The following is a 26,104-nucleotide window of genomic DNA, read 5'->3' as shown; positions in this document are numbered from 1 at the left end:
GTAGTGGTGGTGTTGAGGAGTGTTTGGCTGGAAGCTTGAAGAGGATGAGAGTGGTTGATTGTTGTTGAGAGTGATGATACAAGAAAAGAATAGAAATCTGGACGAGACTGAGGGCTCTTCTTATACTTGAGTTCTCACAACGATCTCTAAGAAATCGAACGAACGAACGAACCATGCATCTAACGTTACCCATCACGGCCCTCGGGTGATCAGCCTCTCCACAGCCAAATCGAGGACACCACCAGGAAGGCTGGAGGCTGGACAAACCTAGATTGTCTCCATATAGCGTCATAGCTGGCATTGAATAGCAGATGGGCTATCACAACCCGGCCGAGAAGCTACCCAAGCTCCATTCGTATTGACCGTCTCCAGGTGCCATCGCTGTCAAAATTGGCTTTAGCAACGGATGCCAGAGCAAGGCTAGGCCACGCCGTATGCTATTTCGAGGAGCGGATACAGAAGCTAGAGCCTGAAGGTAGGACGCGGCGTGCGGAAAGGTTGCTCGCATTACAGTTGACTATATCCGTAGACAGGCCCAGAACCTAAGATCCAGAATATTTCCCGTCATACAGGGGGGTGTAGGGGTTGATTTCTGCCGGTCATGGCCCCCACTTTGGGGCATTGTGGGGTAACGTTGGGTTGTTTTTGGCGAGGAATATCTCGTATTCTTGAGCTAGTGTCGTCCTGTGAACAGCACGACGTAACGTAGCCCCAGCGCATTGAAGAAGCTCAGGCTCACTAAGATCTGTAATATCATAGTAAGGCTACACCAAGGTTATCATGATGACCTTGTTACGGAAAGGCCGGTCATAGCTCTGGCCTTACTTTGGTAATACTTTACTGTTGAAGACTCAATGTTGAATAATTAGTCTCACGGATTAGTATATCACCTCGTTCGACCGACGTGCCGAACCGGTGATCTCATGACCTCACCGCCGAATAGCTGCATTGTCTATTCACGAATAGTCACGTCTTTTCAACAAGCATGACTGATCTCAAGGGCCCTGCCTGTCTATCTCAGACTAGTCTTGCTCGTATTCCTCCCTGCGTTGTCGATGCATCAAAGAACCGTCAATAACTGGAAGCCCAAAGAGGAATTAATTGACAGTATGGTCTGGGCTATTGACGTTGTATTGCATCGTGAAAACAACAAAAACACCAAGCCAAGAACATCGGATTGTGGATCGATAAAAAAAAACTCCGCAAATGGGAGTTTTAGCAACATGGATGATCCCATGGGGCATCAAGAGAACACGAGAATTTGAACGTCATGGGCTCAGCGATCTTCCTTGACAAAAAGACCTCAAGGATCCATTGTTCAAGTGCCGGAATTTCCGGCACTGGTGCAGTTACGAGACGGATCCAGGATCTGGTCCTGTTCTGCTTGTGCCCGAAAAGTGAATCCGACGTGAGAACCCGTGATGCACTATTGACATTGACATCATGGTGGTGAGATGCCAATTGAGGTCCTGTGCTATTTTGGGATATGGAGCTTGGATGTTCTGGAAGCCTCTGAGTAGTGGGCTGTCGGCATAGCCGGTTGGGTTGGGGTGGCACGGTTCGGTGGTCACTTGTTGACGGAAAACACCATCGAAATGCTAAAGGCTGGGAATGTGTCACTTATTGAATAGCTCCATGAGACAACTGATCTCCAAATACTATTCAAGTTAGGATAGTGCATATAACTTCAGCTGGAATGTCAGATCATGAGAAATAACTCGCCCAGAGGCTGGATCGTCAAGATTGACGTATTTTTTGACAGGGTATGCCAGTTTGCACAGCAGTGGACTTACTAAAGCCAAGTAATGCATATACGGATTTCTACAATCTTCAAGATTTCCCTACTAAGCAAACTGAGGCCCACAAACATACAGCTCACAAACAATGCGTTGGGCAGAGACAACGGTGCAACATCGTATCCGTTAACGTCAGATATAGAGGATCAAGCTGAGCCTCATAAAGGAAGTCAAGGATGCAAAAAGAGTGGCTCTTCTCGTATCGAAAAACTACATCAAGGCAACAAACATATTCCTTATGCATAACGGCTCAGATAAGATTATCACCAGCAGACTTATAACCCGATGGCCCGATGCAAACCACTCCGATATCCCAGCGCAGCGCAGCTCAGACCATTCAGTGTCCAAATTTAGCCATCAGGATCCCTTCAGCAAACTCTCTTATCGACCAATAGATAGCCTCTCGATAGATGAATCCAACCCCGCCGCAACAGTTCTGGACTGAAGAGCCAGAGTATTTTACCCCGCCAAATGCCATTCACTCTGCTGATGTTGAAGCAAATTTTCAGTAATAGGGCGCCCAAACCGCATGTTTTTTTGCTCATGTGGTGGAGAGCTCCGTCATCGGGGAGATTTCGACCATCATGTCAGTCACAGTAATAGACAATTCCACTATCGGCGAGACTTCCTCTGATGTGACATTTCATTCTTGAATCTGCAATTCGAATTCCTCTGTCGTGAGGAGTCAGAAAAGGGCGTTGGAGTTGTACTAGCCCCGATTTGCTTCGCGCCGTTAGACCCTCTCCTCGCTATCTTGTCTCAAAACTTTCCTCCAAGTAACAAGCTCCAGTTCCGAACTTCGGCATACACCACAGCAAGCAGCAGCAGCAGCAGCAGCAGTCATGGAATCATTCATCATCAAGACCCCCAGCTCCAGCGCAAACATCGGCCCTGGCTTTGATGTCATTGGCCTTGCTCTGTCCGTCTACCTTGAGCTTCATGTAACCATCGATCGGTCAAAGACAAAGTCCGAGCACCCGCTCAACTGCAAGATCACATACGAGGGAGAGGGCGAGGATGAGATCAGCCTTGACCCCCAGGTCAACCTTATCACACGTGTAGCGCTCTATGTCCTGCGCTGCAACGACCAGAGGGCGTTCCCCGTTGAGACCCACGTGCATGTCAAGAACCCTATTCCTCTAGGTCGTGGCCTTGGTAGCTCAGGTGCCGCTGTTGTTGCTGGCGTTGCTCTGGGCAAGGAAGTTGGAGGATTGAAGCACCTCGACAATGACCGACTATTTGACTACTGTCTCATGATTGGTAAAACTAACCCTCCGATCGACTCGATTACACGCTAACCGCAATTCCAGAGAGACATCCTGACAATGTCGGAGCTGCCCTCTACGGAGGTTTTGTCGGAACATATCTCAAGCCCTTGACTCCCGAAGACGTTGCCCGAACCGAAATTCCGCTTAGTGAAGTTCTACCTGCGCCAGCCGGAGGTGAGGACACGGGCAAGAAGCCACCGAACCCTCCCTACGGAATTGGTCACCATATCAAGTTCCCATGGGCCAAGGAGATCAAGGCTGTTGCTATTATCCCTGACTTCCAGGTTGCTACGCATGCTGCACGAGGAGTGCTACCTGCGAACTACACTCGTCCCGATGTGGTATGCCAAACCCCCGAATGTCTAGTTATGATGAAGCTAATCCACGGCCTTAGGTCTTCAACCTGCAGAGAATTGCTCTTCTGCCCGTCGCCCTGGGCCAGTCCCCTCCCGATCCCGAGCTCATCCATCTTGCCATGCAAGACAAGATTCACCAACCCTACCGCCAGACTCTCATCCCCGGTCTGACCGAGATCGTCGAAACAATGTCTCCCAAGACCGACGAAGGCTTCCTCGGTGTCTGTCTATCTGGCGCTGGTCCTACCATTCTGGCTCTTGCTACGCACAACTTTGAGGCTATCGCCGCTAAGATTATCGCTAAGCTGCGAGAACACAACGAGAAGAAGGATCTACCGTGCCAATGGATGGTGCTTGAACCCGCGGAGGGCACCCATGTCATTCGCTCATGAGTATGAAATTGTGAAAACAAATACCATGAGAGGAAGCAAGATGACCTTGCAATTAAAACCGTGGCTGGGATTGCATAGACATGTGTATCACGTAAAAGGAATTATGTTTGGCTGGCAAACTTCTGACAAACGAGGATAGAGGGTCACGCCAAGGCATGGAGTATGTGAGAACGATTCAATGAAATAACGCAATAAAAGGAAGATTTAGATATAAATTTTAATTCGACTTATGAAAATGGTAGGCGGGCTAGATATATTGTATACGTGATATCTTGAACCAGACCACGTAACTCGCATCGTGATCATTATGAAGCTCCAGATAGGTAGGGCTGAAAGTCATCATGAGATATATATTTAATTTCAGAATAAACTTAGAAAAAACGTCAAATACAAGGATCTTGCAATGCTAGCATTCCATTCTCTGAGAAAAGGAACATCAGCTGAATATCTCGTGCGGCTATAGGTTAGTTCCGCTTCGGGATATGTGAACAGCCATTTCCATTACATTTGGGCATGTTGTATAAGGTAGTTACATACTAGCTGCTCAATACTGGGGAGCTGAATATCGATATTCAATTGAGGTGATAGGAATTTCGATTTGATTCATAAACACCCTGAGCTCTGCTTGATGCGATGTTCAGAAACCAGTATGGGTGAGTTGGCTTTCTGTCCATGTACAACCATTGGCTGGCCCATATCAATTCACAGCCACTTCATGATTCTATCAACCGAACCGGAAACTATACCGTTGTTTTCCAGATTGAGGGGAAGGTTTCCACCGATCTCGGCGGGTATTACCATCTTTTTGTCTCGATAGGCCGAACCGTTGCCTTTCCCCAACTCCAAGACTATAGTTTCGCTATAACCTACCCCGAAGAACCGAGGTTTGGCTTGCATGACGGCAAATGCGTGCTTATAATAAACAATGTCCTCAGCGAACCCCTCACGAGTTGATAATTCCTCTGTTCTTCTCAATTCATTTGTGACATAGAAATCACTGCCAAAAATGTCTGCTCCTCCGCCCAAGGGTATCTACGTGCCCGTTCCCACGTTCTTCGCTTCTAAGAAGACTTCCAACTACAACGCTATTACCCCTCCCATCGATATTGAAACACAGGTCGCTCATTCTGTCTACCTGGCCAAGAATGGAATCAAGGGTCTAGTCGTTCTCGGTAGCACAGGCGAAGCTGTTCATATTCACCCTAGAGATCGCCACGCCATTCTCAGCGGTATCAAGGCTGGTCTCGAGAAGGAGGGTTTCAAGGATTACCCTATCATTGCGGGCACAGCGACAAACAGCGTTGAAGAGACTGTTGAACAACTCAAGGATGCTCAAAAGTCGGGTTCCCAATGGGGATTGTGTCTTGTTCCTGGGTACAATGCCGGTGCAGTTACACAAGAGGGTATCATCCAATGGTTCACTGCTGTTGCTGACCAAAGTCCCATTCCTGTCATGATGTAAGTCGTCTCGATCTAATTATACCAAAACCCCGGACTAACCAGATTGCTCAGCTACCATTACCCCGGAGTCTCAAACAACGTCAGAGTTGCACCTTCGACATATGCCACACTTGCAAAGCACTCTAACATTGTCGGTTGCAAGCTCTCTCATGGAGATGTCTCCGTAGCTGCGCAGGTTGCTTCCAACCCATCCATCGATCACACCCACTTCCACTGTTTCACAGGCCTCGGCCAACAGCTCCTACCTGTTATCTCAGTTGGCTTTGCCGGCGCTATTGATGGCTCAGCGGGCTTTTTCCCCAAGTCACTGGTGCGACTCTTCGAGCTGTCGTCCAAGACCCAGCCTACAGATGCCGAGATCCAGGAGCGAAGACTACTCCAGTTCAAGGTTAGCTCAATGGAGGAGCTTGTGGTCAAGTTTGGTACTGTGGGTATCAAGGATGCTATTAGCAGACTGAGAGGCTTTGGAGACACAGACGGTACGAGGTTGCCGCTCGTGGGTGGTATTCCCGGTGGTGATGCTGAGTGGGCGAAGTGGAAAGGAGTCATTGGTGCTGTTGATGAGGTTGAGAAGTCGCTATAAGCACTTAAAAGTATAGAATAAAGAGGGGTATAAACTTTAAACATAAGGATCAGATTCAGTAGACAAACCAACTTTAGAACTGTGTGATCTTGCACCATCATCTTGTTCATAGCATCTAATTCACAGGTTCATGGATAAACTCCATAGGTCCAAACTTGCAACTAAGCTCTCATCAAATAACCGGGCGAATGGTTTAGTGGTATAATACTCCCTTAGCATGATTCGACCGAATAATCTGGGAGTGGTCCAGGGTTCGATTCCCTGTTCGTCCATTGCAGGTGGTTAGATTCCACCGTATTTCCTCTTTTTGCAATCCAAGCAACTTTTATCTTTTTATCCATATAACCTTCGAGTTGGCTGATGTGATGCTATTCAAGACAAGTGCTCCTAATAGAAACCCTGCTTCTCTGTGCGGTAAGCTGACGTGTGAAAAATGGATAAGGTCACTGTCAGATTCCGTATCTTGCAGTATCTTGCATAATGAATGCTCACCGAGTCAGCATGCAATGTCGTAAGGAAGCCAGCATAAATCTGGCGAGATCTCCTTGTTATAATGCTCTTTTGTTCCCTTCCTCTGCCTGTTATTCTCTGGTAGAAAATGATTCAATTTGTTGTTGATTCTTCTCAACACTCTCGTTGCTTACACAACTCAGCCGAGTCGCGTTCCCACCAAAACTCCGTGCCTCGGCTCCTTCACTAATCGATAGTGGCATATCTCACAAAAGAGCTTTGAACTTTTCAAGGGGCAATTAACCTCAGGGCCTTGGACACTCACTACCTACGGCATCCTCGGCGTTCGTCACAGGCTTCCTTGATTGGCAAGTCACCGTCGCACGAGATAGCGCGGGTTTTTATTAACCGCAATCGGTTGAGACAAGTACCGACTGAATCCCATCCTTTCATCCCTCAGGGTTATCGCAAACACCACAATCGCTCATCATGGCTGGCGCAAATAAGAAAATGTTTGGGCTTTCCCATGTGGTTCCTGTCATCATGCCTCTCGCTCTAGGTTCTGCTGGATATGCTGCCTATCGGATCAATTGGGGTCCTCTGATTAAGGCTTTCCTTACAGGACCTGGCCGGACGTCGCGGATCCTGTTGCTGTTGTTCGTTGTGTTCAACTGGAAGAGCATGCCCTTTGCTTGGACTGTAAGTCTCGATGGTCTCTTCTGGCTTTAGTATAACACCCTGACACTCTATAGTACCGAGTCTTCTACGTGATCTTCTACCATACCTTCTGGCGCAAATCGCCAAATCTTGGACCCGAAGCCCTCTTCAAACCCATGATCTCTACCACCCACGCCCCTCTTCTCGAGATCGACTACAACTTACACAAGTCTAATTCGACCTATTTCGCCGATCTCGACGTCTCACGATCTCACCTTGTTACATATCTCTGCCGCGCATCCTATATTACACTCGCCCAAAACACCAAGACGAAGATTGTCCTAGACCCCAAGACCGATAAGCCTATCAAGGGCCAGATGAGCATCATACTTGGTGCTGTCGAGTGCAGCTTCAAGCGCGAGATCCCTGCGTATAAAAGCTTCGAGATGTGGAGTCGCATTCTATGCTGGGACCGCAAGTGGTTATACATCGTGACACATTACATCCCCAAGGGAGCTGCTAAGCCAACATCATGGCTTGACCCCACGTTCAAGAAGGTTTCTGCGCGAGGCCCTCAAGATGCTGCCGGTGGATGGGAGAAGAAGATCTATGCTACAGCCATAAGCAAGTACGTTTTCAAGTTGGGTCGCTTTACTGTGAACCCAGCTATCATGCTTGGCGGCGCCTCTGGTCTGCTACCTGAGCGACCTGGAGGTTGGACATCTGGTGAACAGCAACTCGGCGATCTTTCTGCTGATGTCTCAGATGTGGACTTGGATGTCCCTGGAGAATGGGATTGGCGACGTGTTGAGGCGCAGCGACGTAAGGGTATGGAGTACGCAAAGCACTTCCAGGAGCTCGATAACTTGCATGACTTGTTTGATGGAGGCAATGAAGGCGCTCTTGGCAAATTCACACCCTAAATCAAGCGAGATAGAATGTGTCAGACCAGACAAAGTTGGATAAATAGAACTAGAACATATACGTGGGCAGCAACCCGTCCTTAGATATCGGCGTTGTATAGACGGATCGTCAGAGCTAGAAGGAAAACAGGGTAGTATCTTGAGTGCCTCATCGGTAGGCACCTTTAATGAATATATGACGCTTGAAGACGGCATCGAAGGCTACCAAGACGTAGACTAGAAGATCATGAAAAAAATCTCTTAGGTCGTTATCCCAGCCTCAATACATTGTTCAGTCGAACATACGGAGGGAGTATGAAAGATTTTTTAAGTGGATTTCTTTGCAAACCGTCCATAAGAAAGGATGGTAGGTCGGCTCCGTTGAACAGAAGACAAAAGGCCTCGCAACCTAGATTAAGTTCAATATCACATCAAAAGATCAACAGTCAAAGTGGCAGCTACTATCTATCTTGGCATCGACACCCGTCCCCTAAACGAGAAGTTTGAAGTTTTTCAGTTGACATAATTTGGTGGTCCACAACGTCAGGTTTTCTGACTCGGTGCTTGACTCTATGTTTGGTCATCATCACAAAAACTTCAACCCATCTCATCCAGGTTCAGGTCTCTCCCAAAGAGGGGAACTTCCAGCGAAGTTTAGAGTGTAAAAAAGGAAAAGACCGTCACCCAAAGGTCAACGGGATGCCGGCCCCTCGCATCAAGAATGAGCCCCATCGAGTAACCCAGCTTTCGCCGAGCAATCGCATACCTATCAATCTCGACAACAAATCCTCTGCGACCCGATACCACACGCGCGAGCACCAAGCGTCTACCAACCATCAACCTGCCAGACGACTCGTCTGTCGCGAAACCAACCAATCTCTCGGCAGCGGACTCATATCTTCATCCAAGGGGACCGATAGCGGCAGAGAACGTGAATCAGAGCCTTTAACAAACTGATGTAGCGGAGGGCAGGGCCGGTGCAGGACGCGGGCCTGGGTGCAGAAGTCAGCCGCTGTGCTTCTATGGCGGCGCGTTTCCGCAAGCTCCGTCGAAACGAAGATGTCCGGGGACTTTCTCCCAAAGCCAGAAAGAATGCGAGACGCTGCGACAAATCGCAATGTCTCTGTTTGTAAGCTTCGAATGGCGATTTTTTGAGCGAGGGGCGCGGATGAACAGAAGAAAGAAGAAAGAAAAATTGTATCCAGCTCAAGTTGAATTTTTATGCACGAAATGGGGCTGAAGTGTGGCGCTATGAATCAGAGCTCCCAGATGTGGCTGTACCTTAGCTTGCTGCCTTTTTTTGTCTGACGCGGGTTGGCCAATCCCAACTTCGCGTTGGAAAGGCTGGGTCGCTGCCTTCGTGCCTGTTTATTCATTCTCAGTACAAAGCTCGCGGCGCAACTAGTTTCAACAGTGCAAACATCAATCCTCTAAAGATCTGTTTTTCATCTGAGATTAGTCGCTTGGCCAGTTGGAAGCTTCGCTCACAAGTCATTTATTTTGAGTCTCAGGAGTGGTATCTCAAAGGCAAAAAGACAGAAAAAGGGCCACCGACTGGCTTTCAACTTCTCTCCTTCAACACACCGCAACCATGTCGACCCTTTTTGGCGGTGCCTCGGCCGCAGCGACGACAAGCAACACTGTTGGCGATCTCAAGCAAGACGTCGCGCTCTCCGACCCCCCTACCGATACCATCTCCGACCTTTCCTTCTCCCCTGCGCCAAACGGACCTGACTTCCTCGCCATTTCCAGTTGGGATAACAAAGTCCGCATTTACGAGATTGCCGCCAATGGCCAGAGTCAGGGCCGACACGCCTACGAACACAGCCAACCTGTGTTGAACTGCGACTTCTCCAAGGTACGAAGATATAATGATCGAGCGAAACGGAATAGCAACTAACTGGGTTTCTAGGATGGAACAAAAGTCGCCTCTGCCGGCGCCGACAAGAACGTCAAGGTCTGCGATCTTGCCTCCCAGCAGGACGTCGTTATCGGCACACACGACCAGCCAGTGCGAACATGTCGATTCTTCCTGAACGATGGTAACCCCATGGTGGTTTCGGGCTCGTGGGATAAGACGATCAAGTACTGGGATCTTAGACAACAGGGACCTGCGGCAACCGTACAATGCCAGGAGCGAGTTTATACGATGGACGTCCGCGATAATCTCTGCGTTGTCGGCACCGCCGATCGATACATCAATGTTATTGATCTCAAGAACCCTACCAAATTCTACAAAACCCTGCAGAGCCCTCTCAAGTGGCAGACCAGGGTGGTTAGCTGCTTTACGGACTCTGCTGGTTTTGCTATCGGTAGTATCGAGGGTCGTTGCGCTATCCAATACGTCGAAGACAAGGACTCCAGGTAAGAAGCCCCTCGAATACGCATCTCTTGACCGGCTTAGACTAACACATTGCAGCTCCAACTTCTCTTTCAAGTGTCATCGCGACCCCCCAGCCAACAGCGTCACCAATGTCTACGCCGTCAACGATATTTCTTTCCACCCCGTCCATGGCACATTCAGCACTGCTGGTTCCGATGGAACATTCCACTTCTGGGACAAGGACGCCAAGCACCGTCTCAAGGGCTACCCTAACGTTGGTGGCAGCATCACTTCCACAACCTTCAACAAGAACGGTTCCATCTTCGCCTATGCTGTAGGCTACGACTGGGCCAAGGGCTACCAGCACAACACTCAGAACTACCCTATCAAGGTGATGCTGCACCCTGTCAACCAGGACGAGTGCAAGCCCAGACCTTCGCTCAAGAAGCGATAAAGAATCACACGAATATCAAGAGGACGGGCTATAGGGAAGGGAATGGATTTCGTTGGTCGATTAATAGTTAGTTGCGTTCTTGCGATTATGTACTGTACCACAATTGGTGAAGACTCAAAGATTGATAGGAAAGGGCCGAAAAGGATGGAACGTTGAGTTTGGACCAAAAAGAGCAAGGCAATACAGGTGGTGGTGTTTTACGAGAGATGATACCATAGATGCAATAAAACATCAACACAAACCTGGCATAGTATCCAATGGTATTCAACTTCACACATGTCATCATATGGTAACGCAGGGAGATGAGTCAGTGGGCTTGTGGACGAATGCGTCGATGATCTGATAGTCATTATTCACAGTTATAAAGCTTGAGTTGCAAGGATAACAAAGGATCGGTATTGATTCCAGTCTGCTACTTGGGCTTTCACTTTATCATTGTGTATCGTTGTATAAAAAAAAAGGATGGTTCTTAGCCACAGGAGCCTCTTGTAACAGGCTATTAATTGATGCAACCGCATCTTGCTTCGCATAAACAGATTGAAACGCTTAATAAATCATCAGCTCTCTTTATGAGTAGCTGGCATAACCAGACTCCGCCCTATCGTCCCTTTCGTGTTTTCACTTGATTCTTAGTTTTTACTGAGCGTGCGTCCAGGAAGAATATCCTGGATCATTCCGCCGAAGACGTCTCTGAGAAAGGTACTTCGGTCAGAGTCATCTGCCTTTGTTTCCTGAGCAGGCTGCTCATGAACAAACTTGACGTCGACGCTGTCCATGTTCACGGCATCCATGGTAGCCATGGGAGCACCGGGAACGACGACATCGGGGTCAACAGCGAAGATGACGGGCCGCTTGCTATACAAGTCGGCGGCATCGGACATTGAGCTGTGGTAGGCGCCATAGTTGTCAGGGAGAAGAGGCATACGAGGGAGAGGCTCGTTGAAGTTGGGGGTAGCGTGAATCTTGGGCAAGACTGTGCTGTCGACGTGGTTGACAGGAGCACGAGGAGGTGTTGAAGAATGGAAGCTCTGCATCAGTGGCCTTCGGCGACCAGAAAGAGATGGCTGAGGAGTAGGGCGGTGGGTAGTCTTTAGACCACGGGACTGGAAGCATTGTTAGTACCGGAGAGCTGCAATGACTAATTGGAAGAGTAGAAACTCACCTCAGAGTGCTGGGACTGCTCTGAAGAAGCTCCAAGGAGCTCGGCATACTTGGGCATGAGAGCGATACCGGCATGGCGCTGAGACTCGGCCAGAGAGCGAGTGAGCTTTGAGACGGGAGCGGTGATTCTAGGCATTGTGATAGAGTTGTATATGACAAAAGACGCAGAGGTTTGTTGTGGTGGTAGCAAGGTGTTGGCCGTGTCCAGCTACTTATACGTTTGGCGTAGTAGGTATGGATCTGATTGAGTGTGGTTGGTAAGGCAAGGTAAGGCAGTGTACGGATAGCGGTGACCAAGTCTAATCAGGCGATGAGAAGAGTGGAGGGTCCACGGATGCAATGGATAGATGACACAGGCAGGCACAGGTATAAGTGGAAGCAATTGGATGGTTCAATCGGAGGGAGGAAAGGAGGGTTTATGTATCCAAGTGTGACTGAGACACCAGGTAAGATAAGCTAGAGGAGGGGGAAGGCGGGAGGGAGCCTCTGGTAGCTTGACCTCAAGGTGAAGCAAGCGCGGATGCTTGTCCGGGAGGCCCGTGTGATCTGGGGATGGAATGAGCAACAGCAACAGCAACAGAAACAGCAACGGGGTTGAGGAAAGACTCACTCACTCACTCACAGCCTCCACATCCTTGGAAGGTACGGTACCGATCCCGCCCTGTTAGCTCACCTTATTTTAGCGACTACAGCGTTGATCCCGCTAAAGGTAATGGAGTGTGGAGAGCATGTGCAGTCGGAAGCTGATATTGCTTCTGATAGTACCAAAGCAGAAGGAAGGGTTGTGTCAAACAATTCTCACCCTGCAGCACATCCATTCTACTGTAAGGATTGATGAGCTTTCAAACGGCTATTTTCGCTGCGAAACATCACGGTATCAGAAACCTCTAAATATATCTCTCTTCGTTTCGTTGCAAACAAACAAATGAATAGCATTAGCACCAAAATCAGCAAGGATACGAAGCAATGACCATACCATAATATCATGGCAGTTCCCGACTCGGCGACGAAATACCGAATGCCGCCCGGTGCAAACAAGGTCCCTCATCCAAGTGGCACATCATTAAACACACCAATGGTTGCTAATAAATACATGTTGAGATCCAATCAACTGCCTTGAAATAGCCCAGGCTACTACAGTACAGTACTTAGCATTCACCGTTTGGGCCAGCTCATGGGGAGGGGTATCACTGCGTTACTGATTCCTCATCAAACTTCACGATAGGTAGCCGTCTCCAGCTTTCGTTCTGCTGAGAAATTGGGTCCATGGCCCACCCCAGGGCTGGAAAGGAGGCAACTATGGGGCTTCTCCAAGTCGATTTCCAGCTCGATCACTTGTTTTATCGAACCATAGCTTGCTTGAGCCGTCAAAGCCCGGAAACATCCAGAGAGTAGAGTTGAGGTTGAGGGAACCAGTTAGAGGTGCCAATCACAAAGCTACCCTGTGCCTGGCTCAGTGTTTTTATATCACAAACCTCCAGAGATAACAGTATCAGATCAGAGGAACAGTGGCGTCAACTTACGACAGCTTTAGATACTGTGTGCAATGCATACCAATGCTATGCAAAGAGTGTCGCAATGTGCCGCCGGAAGAATCGCCATGGCACCATCCTCACAGCCTCTAAAACCATCACTACAACGATACAGATGCGTGAGTGGAACTCGTTGAGCTTGAAGCTACGTACTGTAACTTTAGGTGAGACAAGGGTCTACAGTACAAACAGAACAACGCCGCTTTAGCACCCCCTGTCTTACACTCAACCTTTCGCCTACAACTAATAAATGCCAATGGTCGCTGACGAGTCTCGGCAGGGGACTCTGATCTGACGCACGTGGATTGTGCCTGTTGCTCTTGAGATCGCCATTCTTTGAACCAATTGTTGGTCTAGCACTAACAGGGCGGTCAGAAGCCAGGTGTACTGGATACACTGTTTTGAAGACACCTCTTACATAGTTACGCGTCGATCACTTTGCTGTTAAGTTCGGAACCCGAGTACGCAAGGCCTAGTCTAGTCAATCTGGCTGCGATATCATTACAACCTCTTGAAATGAAGCCAGCCGCTGACTTCTTTCCGCCTCGCGTTTCTGACTACGTATATAGATCACGCCGATCGTACAGCTTAAAGCGGCATGGTAGCGATTAGTGTATGGGAGCGCGGCACTGAGCAAGGCTTGAAGAGCGGGAGAGGACCCGTGACACCCCCAAAGCTGTCAGTGAACAGGGAGTCAAGAGTCTCCTGGTCCACTTCTAGAAGCCCGCCAACTCGGTAGGTTGCTTGAAGGCCGGAAGTCCCCCTTGGGCCGGGGAGACAGAGCGGACTCCGTAAACAGATGGTCCTGTTTCCTACACCTCGATTGGGCTTTCTACTGGCAATCACTTGATCCCTTTCTTGCGGATTGAGATTTTGAATTGCCTCGGCTCAGAGCACGGAAAACCTCCGACGTCAGAGATTCGGCATTCAATGTTATCAGATGAAAGATCTGGAAGTCACGAGAACTGATCAGGGCCAAGAGCAAGCACAGTCGAGACCAAGACTGGATCTTGCTCCTGGGTCCTGGGTTGACCCGTGCATAAACTGAAGACCGTGTGAATATTGGGATTCGCGCGCGTCTGAGATTGTTGAGCTGCGCTGGCGGCTGATTTCAGTTGCACAGTTCGGATTCCAGAAGGAATTCTCCAGCCAAATTCAAACAAGACAGAGCTAGAACCTAGACCATAGGGGCTTAAACCAGGGGGCGATTGCTATTGTTGGAATTACGGTGGCGCCGGTCAACAAAAATTGTTGAACGGGGCCTGTCTTCAAAGCTTCCTCACCTTGTCCTCACCGTAAGAGCTAGGGCCCCTAGTTCATCATGGATGGCTGTGACCTTGACACCGCCATGTGCTTGACCGAAAACATAAGCGATCGGATTTCCTCCCGTTCTTCAAGATACACGATTACGAGTTGATTCAGGGGCTGATACCAGGAGGTCATGACGACGCTCAACAAAAATAGACACAGTATCATATCTTGAACAGAAACAAGATCTGCCAATCAATCTGTGGCTGTCTGTCTATCATGATGCACCTTTGTGTTATCTCGAAACTTTGTCTTTAGTTGTCAATGTCAGGGACTGGTTATGAACCCAAATATGAGATAACAACTAGAGGTTGCCGGGATACGATATCAGTCTCTCGACGTCGAACAGCTACGGAGCTGCAGTCTATCATTTTCTGAGCATCGGAACCTGAAAGCGAACCGGGCTTATCTTGTGTTGGTGGAGGTCACCGGTGCACCTAATTGCAGGCTACAGCCCATGATTGCTTCAGCAGGGACTGTAACGACCAAGAACTTATTGCCGTCAATGTCCATGGCAGGCCGACATAGGACATTCATCGGACGTATGGCAGCTCTCTTGATCTCGGTACATAGTCACTGGAGTCCAGGACCTCGGCTTCTAGCCGAAGGTCTAGGAAGAACAGTTCAAGAAGAAGAACATGACGGACATAATGTCCGATTCGGAAGATGAATTACGGAAGAGTCATATCTGATGCTCATGGGCTGTGGTATGATGGCACTGGACCCCACAGGGTATGATGAAAGTATCCGAGGTTCGATCAAGACATGGCAGCTTGGGCTACCCATGGTCGATTGATTGATTAGATTCAAACTTTGTGCCTTGCATCTGCGTTGCATGTTCGAAACTCTCTCTACAAATCTTATGAAAACGACAAGAACTACAACCTTCAAGTGAAGAGATCATGATGTTAATTCCATCGGACTGTTGACTCTGGTTCCTGATTATTTGCAGGATCTGTGATTCTACATTTTCTTCTCCAATCGAGGCTACAGACCAGATCGTCAATGGCGTCACTGAAGAACCCCAAAAATGCCCCGCCATCGTCAGGTACAGCATTTAAATTTGGACATCGACGACTCATGATATGCGCCTTTTTGTGTACAAGAGTGGGAAAATATGACTTCTAAGTAGAAGAAACATCACAGAATCTGTTCTTTCACCCTTTCATTGAAAACCAGTGTCTTTTTCGGTTTCCCAAGGAGAATAGACTGTTGCTTATCAATTTTCGATTCTGCTATTACCCCTCCCCCGCTTCAACTAACTCTTGCGATATCGCTTGGAAATACACAACAACAGACCTTTCCAGGACAAATCTTCAGGTTTCGCAAGATGGCAGACTCAGAATCCCGGAAACGAGCTGTCGACTCGCCTAAAGGTAAAGAGGCTAAACCATGCGTAACACAGGTTCTAACTTACAATCTCAGTCTGGACGAGTCTTATCACGAACCTGGATTACTTGCCCGGTCTTCTCACCCTCGAACATTCTCTTCGCGCCGCCAAATCTCGTTACCCTCTTGTGGCACTATATACCGATTCATTCCCCCCTGAAGGTCACACAGCTCTCCGTGCTCGTGGCATTGCCGTTCAGCACATTCCATACTTACTGCCAACCAAAGGCAAGGACTACTCCAATGACCCACGGTTCTACGATTGTTGGAGCAAGCTTGCGCCTTTCTCTTTGACCGAATATGAGCGCGTCGTCCAGCTCGACTCGGACATGCTTGTTTTGCGCAACATGGACGAGCTGATGGATCTCGAGCTGGACCCTCCTTCGATTGCTGAGACTGGTGATAAGACCGTCAGCAAGCGTGTCTTTGCAGCCGGTCATGCCTGTGTATGCAATCCCCTCAAGAAGCCTCACTATCCAAAGGACTGGATTCCTGAGAATTGCGCATTTACCTCACAACACTCGAATCCCGATGCCGCGCAAACTGAGGCTGCCGATCCGTCAGTCGGACCCTTGGGCTTTATGAACGGTGGTTTGCAGGTCGTCAATCCTTCTCAGGGCCTCTATGCGCAGATTTTGGCGCATATGGAGGCCGACGCCGCCAATATGGATTTTGCAGACCAGTCACTTCTCTCAGACTTATATCGTGAGCGATGGGTTCCTTTGCCGTACATTTATAACGCGCTCAAGACGCTACGATGGAAAGGAGTCCATGATGCTATTTGGAGGGATGAGAGCGTCAAGAACATTCACTACATCTTAAGCCCTAAACCTTGGGATGAGATTAATGAGAAGGGTGAGTGGACGGGTAAGGAAGAGAGTCACAAGTGGTGGGTTGATGCGAACCGTGTCAGAAAAGAGTTGGAGAAAGAGAAGGGAGTCCCTGATGATGGCTTTTAAGAAGTTTGGGGCAGTGATAGTTTTATGAGCATGGCGTTTGTGGCTAGTTGATAGTTCAAGCGAATGAGCTGAAGAATACATATGTGTTGAACGCAGAATATAAACAACAAGCTTTGGGCGATCCACTCTTTCATTCTGTTACAGGTATCTATAGTATCAAATCCAGTCCCAACAATAGGAAACATCCATGAGACAAAGAACCCTCCAAGTAATAATAATCCAACTCCTAGCTAAATGTGAAAAGAAAAATCAATCAACGCATGCCTGTCCTCTCCAGGGTCTATGTTGTGCATCTAAATGCATGTCCTGTTTTTACCGATCTATCACAGACGAGTGCATGAAGAAACATGCCTCTTTCTTAAAGAACAAAATATCCCTTTGGTCCGAGCACCGTTATATGCAGAGTCGATTGAAAAAAACCGAGATGAAGATGGAAAGGACACGGGAGATCAGAGACACCTGTGATACTCCGATGTGATTGGTATCTCAATATCATTGCGCCATAATATGTTGCCCACATTCGTATCGTGTTCTAGATATGTTGAACGAGTCGACGAAGCGACTTAGTATCGTTTGTATTTCTGGCAGTTTGTTAGTCAAGCTCGTTGACATGAACTCATATTGACTTACCTCCTCAATCCTTCGTCTGTTGTTGGGATCAATCGAGTTAGTGGCTCCCATTAGAGTCTGTCCGATTGCTCGAGTGACACCGACAGCGGGTCTGAAAATAATCGTCGGTGCTCGCTTTAGCACAGCCTTTGCGGCGCCAGTAGCTGAAGAGCTCTCCATGACCTCGCCAGGAACTGCAATGATGGCATCGCGCACGAGATTCACATCTCTGGCAAGAGATCGGTATCCGCCCCGAATGCCTGAGATGACGCCCGTAGGTTGATCTGCATAGAGAGAGATTTGTCTCTGTTCTTCAGGGTCCATGTCATCCTCATCCCAGCCCTCGTATGCTTGTTGAGGATCTGAAAGCATGCCCTCGGCACCTTGTAATGCGTATTGTGTACCAACAGCAAGCTTGGCACCCAGCTTAACCAGTTCGGTACCGGTCGTGCGAGCAAAGGCTGTGGCACCCTTCGATATACTGCGGATCACACGTCCATCCTTCTTGTACTCGCGAATAGGCACCTCAACGAGGTCTCTGAAACCGCTGCCCACATTGACAAGGGAACGAACAGGTGCCAGACCAGCTAGAATGCCAGGAAGTTGGTTTGCCTTGACATCAGGCATCCAGATATCGTTGAGGGTCTTACCGAGCTTCTCAAATCCCGAGATACCATAGATGATGACATGGCGCAGAACCATTCTCGCCTCTTCGAGAACGATGAAGTTCATGAATTCAGTGGTGTGTCCAGAACGGAGACCAGCATAGTCAACTCGCTTGGGCTTGAAATCGAGCTTTACTGCTACGTTGTTGACCTCAGCTCTCTGAAGGAAGGGCACATCACTTTTTGACGTGTGAACAGGCACTTGGTCATCCTTGAACTCGAAAAATCGGGTGATGAAATCAAGAGCATCTTGATCCACATGCAGCCTCAGAGGGAGTAAGGTCGCTCTTAGCACAATCTCAGACGCCTCGAGTGAGGGCTGTGGCTTGACGTTGAGCAGTTCAAGATGAACCATGCTAGTGCCCATTTCTCGCTCTCCCATATCCTGGTCATAGGTTGCAAACTTCTTCCATGTTGAGGTTGGGACGTGGTCGAAAATGTCCAGGTTGTCAATGCGGATATCTATGCTGTTGAGAGTTTCCCCTGAATTTGGTGGGAAAACAAACAAATCTGCATCAACACCTCGTAACTCAAAGGTGATCTTGTGATGCCTACTGCGTTTGAGCTTAAGTCGCTTCGACTTTGGTTGACGGGCACGTGCTGTCCTGTTGGTAGCAGAAGTGAAAGCCGTGGTTGCAACCGATTCAGTCTCTGTTGCATTGTCGTTCAGGCCTTCATTGATAGCTCGAGACAATTCTTGGGGATCACGGTTTGCTGGGATGCCGATGTAAATAGAATTAAAGAGAAAGTCTCCGATGGCCTCTTCATCCTCTAGCTCTTCCTCATAGACCTGGACTTGACCAGCACGGGCTTGTCGTTCGTATGCTTTGGCTTCAACGTCCTGAACTGCCTTCGTTATGACATCTCGCGTGTGAACCCAATCATAGCCGTCAAAAAGGTTCCATATAACATGAACATCTCGTACGGATACCTTGACAGGGCTGCGCTTCACCAAGTCGCTGGGCGCCCGATCGTAGCTGTTCTTCTTCGAATTCCAGATCTTGGCTTTGCTGTCCTTTGAAGCGCCGCTACCATAGTAGTCTTCCTGGATCACAAGATCGTCAGAGTCAACTGTTTGCTGGCTTGCTGAGCCAAACCCGGTCAGTAATACACCCTCGTTAGTGTCTTTCATCTGGGGCCCGGAGCGATACGACCCATGTGAGATAATAGAGCTACTTGTGGCGTCGAAAAGCTCCTCGGCAACTGGCTCCTCGTCGTAAAATTGTGACTGAACTTGCAGCGGGCTGTCTGTGTTATAGTCGGCCTCTGAATCGCTCCCAGCCATCTCCTGAGCACCAGCAAAATCTTGGTCAAAGTCGTACTCTCCCTCGGGCCTACCGAAAGCTTCAGCTGAAATAGAAGCGAGCAGATCCTGCATGGGGACTACATCTGTAAGATACTTATTCTCCTTACTCGGTGGAGTTGGTGGTTTCAACGCATTGGCCAAAGAGATCAGAGTTTGTGTTGAATCAGCGCATGTTTCCAGAACAAGGAGGTCGTCTTTGAGCTCAACACAAAGCTGCTTCTCTCCATCATCGAGTTCCTTCACATCTACTACAAGCTTGGCGGATGAAATGTAGCAAATGTCCACATATCCTCTGGCGCACATATCCGCTACTTGGCGAGATGTTGAAGATGAGGCACGCGGTCTTTGGGTGACTGGAAGTTCGCTTGTTGCAACTTCGGCAATGTCGTTGATCAGCAAGATGGATGACTTATTGATGGTGAAGACAGCATTGGTCTCCACGTCTTTGGGCAACATGGTGACAAGATGAGCATCTGTGAGAGCGATCACCATCTTCGAGGGTTGGCCCAGCGGGTTAAGTCCCAAAAGGCAATCTCGGAAGCCAATATCCAGAGTCATCGGCTTCCCACCCTTGCTCTTCTCACCCGGAGAGCCAGGCTGTCCAGTTAAAGCATGATGCGCGTGGTCACCAAGGTTTGCTACTGAGGCAGCAAGGCTGGCTTCGAAATCTTGGGGTGTGGCGTCTTCTCCAAGCTCAAGAATATCCATGATCGTAGGGACGCGGTACTCAATACACAGATCTTGCATCTTCAGCTTAATAACCGGCTCGATCTCGTCACCAATCATCCGTGCCATCAAGACTGGGCCACGAAGTGAGATTTCCTTGGCTCCATATGTTGCCGTGCTAACCAGCTCTTCTGACCTATTTCTCTTCACAGAAAGGTCGTGTATAGCTATGGCAACAAGTGAAGGGACTGTGATATGGCCTACGTGAAGATCTTTGATATCCGCACCGAGGTGGCCAAGCTTGCCGCCAAAGTCTAGACTCAACGCAACCTTTTGGATCTTTGCTAAGGTCAATAAGCCGGGTCGGTCATCTTCAGGCAAGTATTTTGCGACGGTAGAAAGCTTTGCAACTTCGTCACCAAGGTTCGGTAGAATTGAGAGCTGGGACATGTTTTGAACGCGAACATTCACACCATCGACTGAGAGTCTCAGTACGGAGCCCTTCCTTCGCTGACGTAGCAAAGTATCAACCATGATCTCGTCGTTATCGCCATCGAATTGATGCTTTGAAGGGATGATTAGCTCTAGGAGTTTCTCGAGATCTGAATCGTTAGGGGTCGTCAAGAACTCGACTCGAACCGTGGTGATCTCGGTATTAATAGGAGGATCTGCTGTTGAGTTCTTCAAGTATGGCCCTGTTATTCGAACCATGCCGCACCCCAATCCTATGACCTCGTCACGGCTCACAGCCTTAATGGAACTAGTTTCAACCAGCATGCTACAGTCTTTTCCGATGAGCTCCACATAAGAGCCTCCAATGCGCACGTTAATCTTATTTTGTGATGCCACGGATTTGTCATTCGGATCAACTGGAGTATCAAATCGAACCCCTCTAGGCTTTGGTGTAGGAGCAGCTGGTTTGGGTGTTGGTGCAGGACTCGAGGCTATCGAAGCACTCATATTAAGGAAGCTGCTAAGGCCACCGAACCAGCTGAAAGTCTCATCAAGCCGTCGCAGATCAAGCTGGAAAACGAGCGGTAGAGTCTGGACATCTATTTTGGTTTTGCCGCCTGATTGAAGTATTTCAATTCCAATATCAGAACCCGCCGATAGAAATGTTTCCCTAACCGATGCACTCATGGGCTTGCCCTTGTCGAAGGATATGATGTCGCCATTTGCATACCCGAAGCGGAACTTCTGCAAGTCTATCTTGGTCAGGCTAGCTGGCTGTGTCGCCAATTTACCCTTAATGACTGGCGGTGTTGATATCTCAGTCTCGAAAATGGAAATAACCAAGTTTTGCAAGGTTGTGTTGAGCAGAACTTCCTGGTCGAAAAATGGCGATGGATCCAGGTCCATATAACGCTCAGGTGTATCTGAGATCCCTCCCAAGCGGTTAATAAAGTCGAGTTTGATCTCCTCCAATGTTATTTTGAGGTTGGGCATCTTTGAACTAGTCTCCTGCTTTGTGCTCTCAACTGGGGGCGCTTTCTTGTCTTTCACAGCGTCCAGCAGCTTCCCAACAACCATCGCTAGTAAGAAACCCAATGAGGCGTCGAATTTAAGATTTATGGGTGACAGGTTCACCTCTAGCGTTTCGTCAATTTTCGAAGCCCCTGATGCTGCCTTGTTCTGTTGCATGGAAAGCCCGCCATGCATTGAAAAGGCACCTGGAGCTTGAGGGTATGTAGACCGTCCCATTGACTGCGAAAGCTGGGCTACAGATTCTGGCGATGCAGGTTGAACATGCAGATGCTGGTGCTGTGATGGGATATATATCGAGATGGTTTTCAAATTTAGAATCTCCTTGACTAGACGCGTTGGTCCTTTGGGAGTAGCAGCACCTTCCTGTTGTCTGGTAGGCGTACGGGGATTCTCTGGGTCAGCATCAGTAAGACATGCCCTTGAAAACGCAGGCTCTGAAGATTCGCTATCTGAGGCATCCAGTGATATTGAGGGATCATCTTTCCGATATATCGAGTGTCTCAAGGTAGTGGATGGTGCTATGGCATTCCCTGAAGGATCATCATCGTCGTCGTCATCTTCCCAAGCGCCGGGAATGAAAGGCTTCGACTCTTGTTCCAATGGTACAGTGGCTGGAGCCTCTTGTAACTCTGGGCTCGGAGGCTTGACATCTGATATCTGAGGAGGAATCGCTTCTGGCATGTCGGGCTTTGCATCTATGGTGTCTGGCTCAGTTTCTTCGTTTGCCACATGTGTATGCGCCGTCGTAGGTGGAGTTACTGCCGCCTCGACTGGCTCAACAGGTTTAGCTGGCTCAGAAAGTTGTTCCACCTCTTCGATCAAGTCATCTTGGGGTTTCGGCGAAGGTGCATTGCCATGAGAAGGAACTGCTGGCAGAAAGGCCGCTGATTGAGCGTTAGTCTGTGAGAAAGCGCTCATGTACATGCTCTCTGCTTCTTCGTGTGTGTACATATGAGACTGTGCCAGGTCTTCAGCCGATCTCGCACCAAAGCTCTCACTTGAAGAAGTCCAACTGAGGTGCTCGTTTGAAACGCCCCTCCTAGAAGCTTCCAAATTAACTTGTGTCGCTGGCGTCTCGAGTGTAGGTGCAGATCTGGCTTCCCGCTCTGCGATCGTCCACTGAGGTCTCTCGTTCTCCAGCGCAGTTGAATGAGAGCCGTGTTCTCCGGGAAGAAAGGTTGAGTGAAATACAGGTTCGTCATTGGGACTGTTACTGAAATCGTGATACATCGATGCCCGGGGGGTCACGGGGCTATCTTCTGCATCATCACCCTGAGGGCTTGAGAATTCGTATGGGATTCCAAGTGCGTCCTCACTGTCGCCGAGAGGATATTCGTGCTCTGGAGACTCGTGATCGACGGAGTATTCGTCTCTGAGGCTCTGCTGTGAGCCAGCCAAAGAATTATCGGACTGAAGACTCTGGTGTGAACCCGCGAGTCGTTGATTGATGCTGTGTTGTGAAAGAACTAAGGGTTCTACTTGCGGAAAACCTGGTCGTGGTGAAGATTCTTGCTCTTCTGATCGTATGCTTGCCTGCGATGCTGTCACGGATTCCTCGTGAAGGCTGCTCAATGAAAGTGTAGTAGTCTGGCGTGACGGTGGGTTCCTGGTCATAGCTGGAGAAGAAGCAAGCGATGGCGAAGTGACGGAAGGCGATCGCGCCAAAGCAGAAAAAACATTTGCTTCTGAAATGAGGTACGCCCGTACGTTTGACAATGAAACATGACGCTTGCCCTCCTTTGGTACGATGGTGGGAGATCCTTCAGCGTTATCAGAGGCAGTGGTAACACCCTCGACATCGATGCCATCAAGTGCAACTTGAAATGACACCAACTCAGTCGTAGTGGTGTTTGGTTCAACAGGCACTTCAACGTCCAGCTGAAAATTAACACCTTTTATCCTTACCTGCGTTCGGTCGACGATGCCCTGCAAAAAGTCGGCCAAAAACGCTGGGAGAGAAAGGGCTTGGCCTGTTCCGTATGCCAAATCGTCTTCACTGCCATCATCGCTCATAGCGATGGAAGCGCCAAGATCCTGGGTTTCGGCGGCTAAAGCGTCCTCGAGTTTCCTTCGCTCTGATCGTGGCTGCGTTTCAAGGAATGATTGCGCAAGGTCGACGGTGTTCGGTACAGCGGTGGTCTCTTCGGGTGTTCTTGTGCCTGATGAACGAGCCGGTTTGGATTCCGCTCCTATGACTTGCAGCGCAATATCAACACCGTCGACCTCGACTATTATAGGGCTTGTGTAAAAGTCCATCGGGATGGTGACTCGCAGAAGCAAAACCTTGGCTTTTTGCAATCTGAATGTGTCAGGAAGCTGCAACAGCTTGTTGAGTTTCTATGGCGGAGCATCAGTGACCATGATCTTCTAAGCCGTTGATGGATGCACAGTCATTAAACCTACCTTTAGCTTGATCCCAACATCGCGAAATTCGAGGACTGTATTCCTCCCTATCGCCAAATCTAAATTATCAATATCGAGAGCCTCGGCATCGAGAAGTTCCAGTCGAGAAAGGGCATATCGTAGCAACCTCTTTGGCATAGAGGAGCTCCGGAAAGACTGGAAGAGGGTCGCCATGATGTCGTCGTTCGTGGGATGCGATCGAGTCGATGGACGGAGGGGCGATGACTGCCCACGCAGCCCAAGAGGGAGGGATGATAGAAGACGAAGGATGAATATCGACTATCGGAATGGTGTAAGTTATCGACAGAGTATCGTTGCTGTCTAGGCAGAGGCCTACGTCGGCGTCTATCAGTCGGAAGCTTGAGGACCCCGGCCAGATGCGGGGCCGTAGAACATGTTTAGAGGAAATGGGAGAAGGCCATGAGAAGAAGCTGTAAGAGGAGAAGAACTTCGCTGCGAGATCGGATAAACTAATTAAGTTTGGGGATGTGAATCGTGGCAGTAAGGGTAAGGCACCAACGAGGCTGAAAAGGTTCGGTTGATACAAACCTGAGTTAAAGAAAAGAACAGTAACAAAGTAAGGTTGGCAAAAGGTGTCGAGGCACACTTCCCAAAGAGTCGGGTCACCGTCACAGACAGCGTCACACAGTCACGACCTGCATGGGCATGGACCATGGCTGAGACGGCAACGCGCGGGCAAGTGGGGGGATAGACCTCCAGTGGACCCTCTACTGCCAAATACATACGAGCTACAGGCGGTAGAAGGCCTGGAAAAGACCCAGTATATCGCCCCTCGAGGCGCTAAAACACTAACACATGAGGCTCGTGACTCGATTTCAAGGATCGTTTCGAGCGGCGCACCAAAGCAGCTGGTCCATGATGTATCTCCCGAGGGCATCTCTGGGGGCGTCATTTGACCTATGAATTGCGCTTTTAGTGGGTGATACGACTCGCGCAACCTCTATTGTAACTTGGGGAACTCAATCGATAAGGTCGGCTCACCGCGCAACACCATCACATTGTGCTGCCCGCGTCATGGATACTACAATGTCTTGATCAACTGTGACGTGGTTTGCTCTGACACGATTTGTTGCGAAAGATTGCCTTTGCTGTTTTGGGTAAATCGGGTGAGTCAAGGCAGCTGCAACTTCTCCTCAAACAAATGCATCATCGATCTCTATGCAGTCCCTTTGATAGCCTGAGACAACGACATATTCACTGCTTATCACGCGCATACCCTTGCCAAGATTTCTTTAACGGCCGTTTTAGGCATGTTGTCTATTGTTACCCTAACCACAAACGATTGACGGTGTCTCTTCTCGCTGAAGAAACCGTCAAATATTCAAAGGCCCCTTACTTGGATCGTCCGTAATAAGCCTCCGCTATTCTCTTACCAACAGCCTCACCGCTCCAGTAGGCTCCAGTCGCTGTGCCTAGACCAACAAACGGCGCAGTGTGCTCGCCTGCCAGCCACAATCCATGATCCGGCAAACCCTCTCGCATTGTCCGGATATCAGCATCACCCTCTTCCAAACCAACCTGGAAATTACTATAGCTTCCGAATCCTGAAAGCTCATCGTGAAGCCAATCTGTAGCCATAAAGCCAGACGGCTTGCAGTCAGGGTTACTCTCCGAGTAATGCGGAAGTCGTGAGTAATATGGCTTGAAGAAGTTGAGGAGGAACTCATCCTTCTTCTGGGGATCCGATATCTTCAATAGCTCGCTGGTAATATACTGCGACTGCTCGCCGTATGTGTAGAAGAGAAGGGTTGGATGTGAAACTTCTGGGTCCAGGCTGGCAAGTTCCACGACCTCTTGATTCCATCGTCTTGGGTTCAGATCAGGAACGTAATTTGGTGAGAGCCATTGCACAAAACCCTCTGCTTTTCGGTCGTCACCTTCTTTACCAAGCCAGTAAGGTTTGGGAAAGTTGATGTAGACCTTCTCAAGGCATCCGTAACCGATGGCATCGATTGCGC

The 26,104-nt window shown here is 49.0% G+C and overlaps 8 protein-coding genes and 1 non-coding gene across 12 annotated transcripts in view; 6 read left to right on the top strand and 3 right to left on the bottom strand.

Moving 5' to 3' along the window:
• The first annotated feature begins 850 nt into the window (after positions 1-850).
• Positions 851-4,224, top strand: FOXG_05127 (homoserine kinase). 2 transcript variants are annotated; one of them, XM_018383243.1, is made up of 3 exons: positions 851-3,056; positions 3,107-3,405; positions 3,459-4,224. In XM_018383243.1, exons 1-3 carry the CDS (start codon positions 2,639-2,641, stop codon positions 3,810-3,812), a joined length of 1,071 nt encoding a protein of 356 aa, XP_018240135.1. In that variant the 5' UTR covers positions 851-2,638; the 3' UTR covers positions 3,813-4,224. The 2 variants fall into 2 exon arrangements, with proteins under 2 accessions (XP_018240135.1, XP_018240136.1); XM_018383244.1 differs by having other exon boundaries at positions 1,810-3,056; positions 3,107-4,214.
• Positions 4,225-4,684: 460 nt separating this feature from the next.
• On the top strand, positions 4,685-6,022 carry FOXG_05126 (uncharacterized protein). The gene is made up of 2 exons (XM_018383242.1): positions 4,685-5,270; positions 5,325-6,022. The coding sequence occupies exons 1-2, from the start codon at positions 4,819-4,821 to the stop codon at positions 5,854-5,856; spliced, it is 984 nt and encodes a 327-aa protein (XP_018240134.1). The 5' UTR covers positions 4,685-4,818; the 3' UTR covers positions 5,857-6,022.
• A 16-nt stretch (positions 6,023-6,038) lies between these two features.
• FOXG_18987 lies at positions 6,039-6,128 on the top strand. The gene has a single exon. It is a non-coding gene; the product is annotated as a tRNA-Ala (tRNA).
• Positions 6,129-6,148: 20 nt separating this feature from the next.
• Positions 6,149-9,051, top strand: FOXG_05125 (uncharacterized protein). The gene is made up of 2 exons (XM_018383241.1): positions 6,149-7,005; positions 7,059-9,051. Exons 1-2 carry the CDS (start codon positions 6,796-6,798, stop codon positions 7,884-7,886), a joined length of 1,038 nt encoding a protein of 345 aa, XP_018240133.1. The 5' UTR covers positions 6,149-6,795; the 3' UTR covers positions 7,887-9,051.
• Positions 9,052-9,159: 108 nt separating this feature from the next.
• On the top strand, positions 9,160-12,481 carry FOXG_05124 (uncharacterized protein). The gene is made up of 3 exons (XM_018383240.1): positions 9,160-9,723; positions 9,778-10,229; positions 10,285-12,481. Exons 1-3 carry the CDS (start codon positions 9,457-9,459, stop codon positions 10,640-10,642), a joined length of 1,077 nt encoding a protein of 358 aa, XP_018240132.1. The 5' UTR covers positions 9,160-9,456; the 3' UTR covers positions 10,643-12,481.
• Positions 10,873-12,645, bottom strand: FOXG_05123 (uncharacterized protein). 2 transcript variants are annotated; one of them, XM_018383239.1, is made up of 3 exons: positions 12,414-12,645; positions 11,805-12,349; positions 10,873-11,745 (listed from the first exon to the last, which is right to left on the bottom strand). In XM_018383239.1, the coding sequence occupies exons 2-3, from the start codon at positions 11,937-11,939 to the stop codon at positions 11,272-11,274; spliced, it is 609 nt and encodes a 202-aa protein (XP_018240131.1). In that variant the 5' UTR covers positions 11,940-12,349; positions 12,414-12,645; the 3' UTR covers positions 10,873-11,271. The 2 variants fall into 2 exon arrangements, with proteins under 2 accessions (XP_018240131.1, XP_018240130.1); XM_018383238.1 differs by having other exon boundaries at positions 11,805-12,645.
• Positions 12,646-14,562: 1,917 nt separating this feature from the next.
• On the top strand, positions 14,563-24,066 carry FOXG_05122 (uncharacterized protein). The gene is made up of 2 exons (XM_018383237.1): positions 14,563-16,019; positions 16,069-24,066. The coding sequence occupies exons 1-2, from the start codon at positions 15,974-15,976 to the stop codon at positions 16,989-16,991; spliced, it is 969 nt and encodes a 322-aa protein (XP_018240129.1). The 5' UTR covers positions 14,563-15,973; the 3' UTR covers positions 16,992-24,066.
• FOXG_05121 (uncharacterized protein) lies at positions 15,274-24,719 on the bottom strand. Its single transcript, XM_018383236.1, has 3 exons — positions 24,126-24,719; positions 17,622-24,059; positions 15,274-17,572 (listed from the first exon to the last, which is right to left on the bottom strand). The coding sequence occupies exons 1-3, from the start codon at positions 24,297-24,299 to the stop codon at positions 17,555-17,557; spliced, it is 6,630 nt and encodes a 2,209-aa protein (XP_018240128.1). The 5' UTR covers positions 24,300-24,719; the 3' UTR covers positions 15,274-17,554.
• A 644-nt stretch (positions 24,720-25,363) lies between these two features.
• FOXG_18986 (uncharacterized protein) overlaps positions 25,364-26,104 on the bottom strand; it is a gene marked incomplete at its 3' end in the record, with an annotated part of 3,121 nt that continues 2,380 nt past the window's right edge. Inside the window, exon 4 of one of the 2 annotated variants that reach the window (XM_018399141.1) lies at positions 25,364-26,066. In XM_018399141.1, coding sequence (XP_018240126.1) covers positions 25,479-26,066 — 588 coding nt within the window. The remainder of the gene's footprint in view (positions 26,067-26,104) is intronic. The other variant, XM_018399142.1, reaches the window with a different exon arrangement.

This window comes from Fusarium oxysporum, chromosome 7, assembly GCF_000149955.1.
Source record: "Fusarium oxysporum f. sp. lycopersici 4287 chromosome 7, whole genome shotgun sequence".
Classification (NCBI taxonomy): Eukaryota; Fungi; Ascomycota; class Sordariomycetes; order Hypocreales; family Nectriaceae; genus Fusarium; species Fusarium oxysporum.
This window is presented reverse-complemented; position numbering and strand designations above follow the sequence as displayed.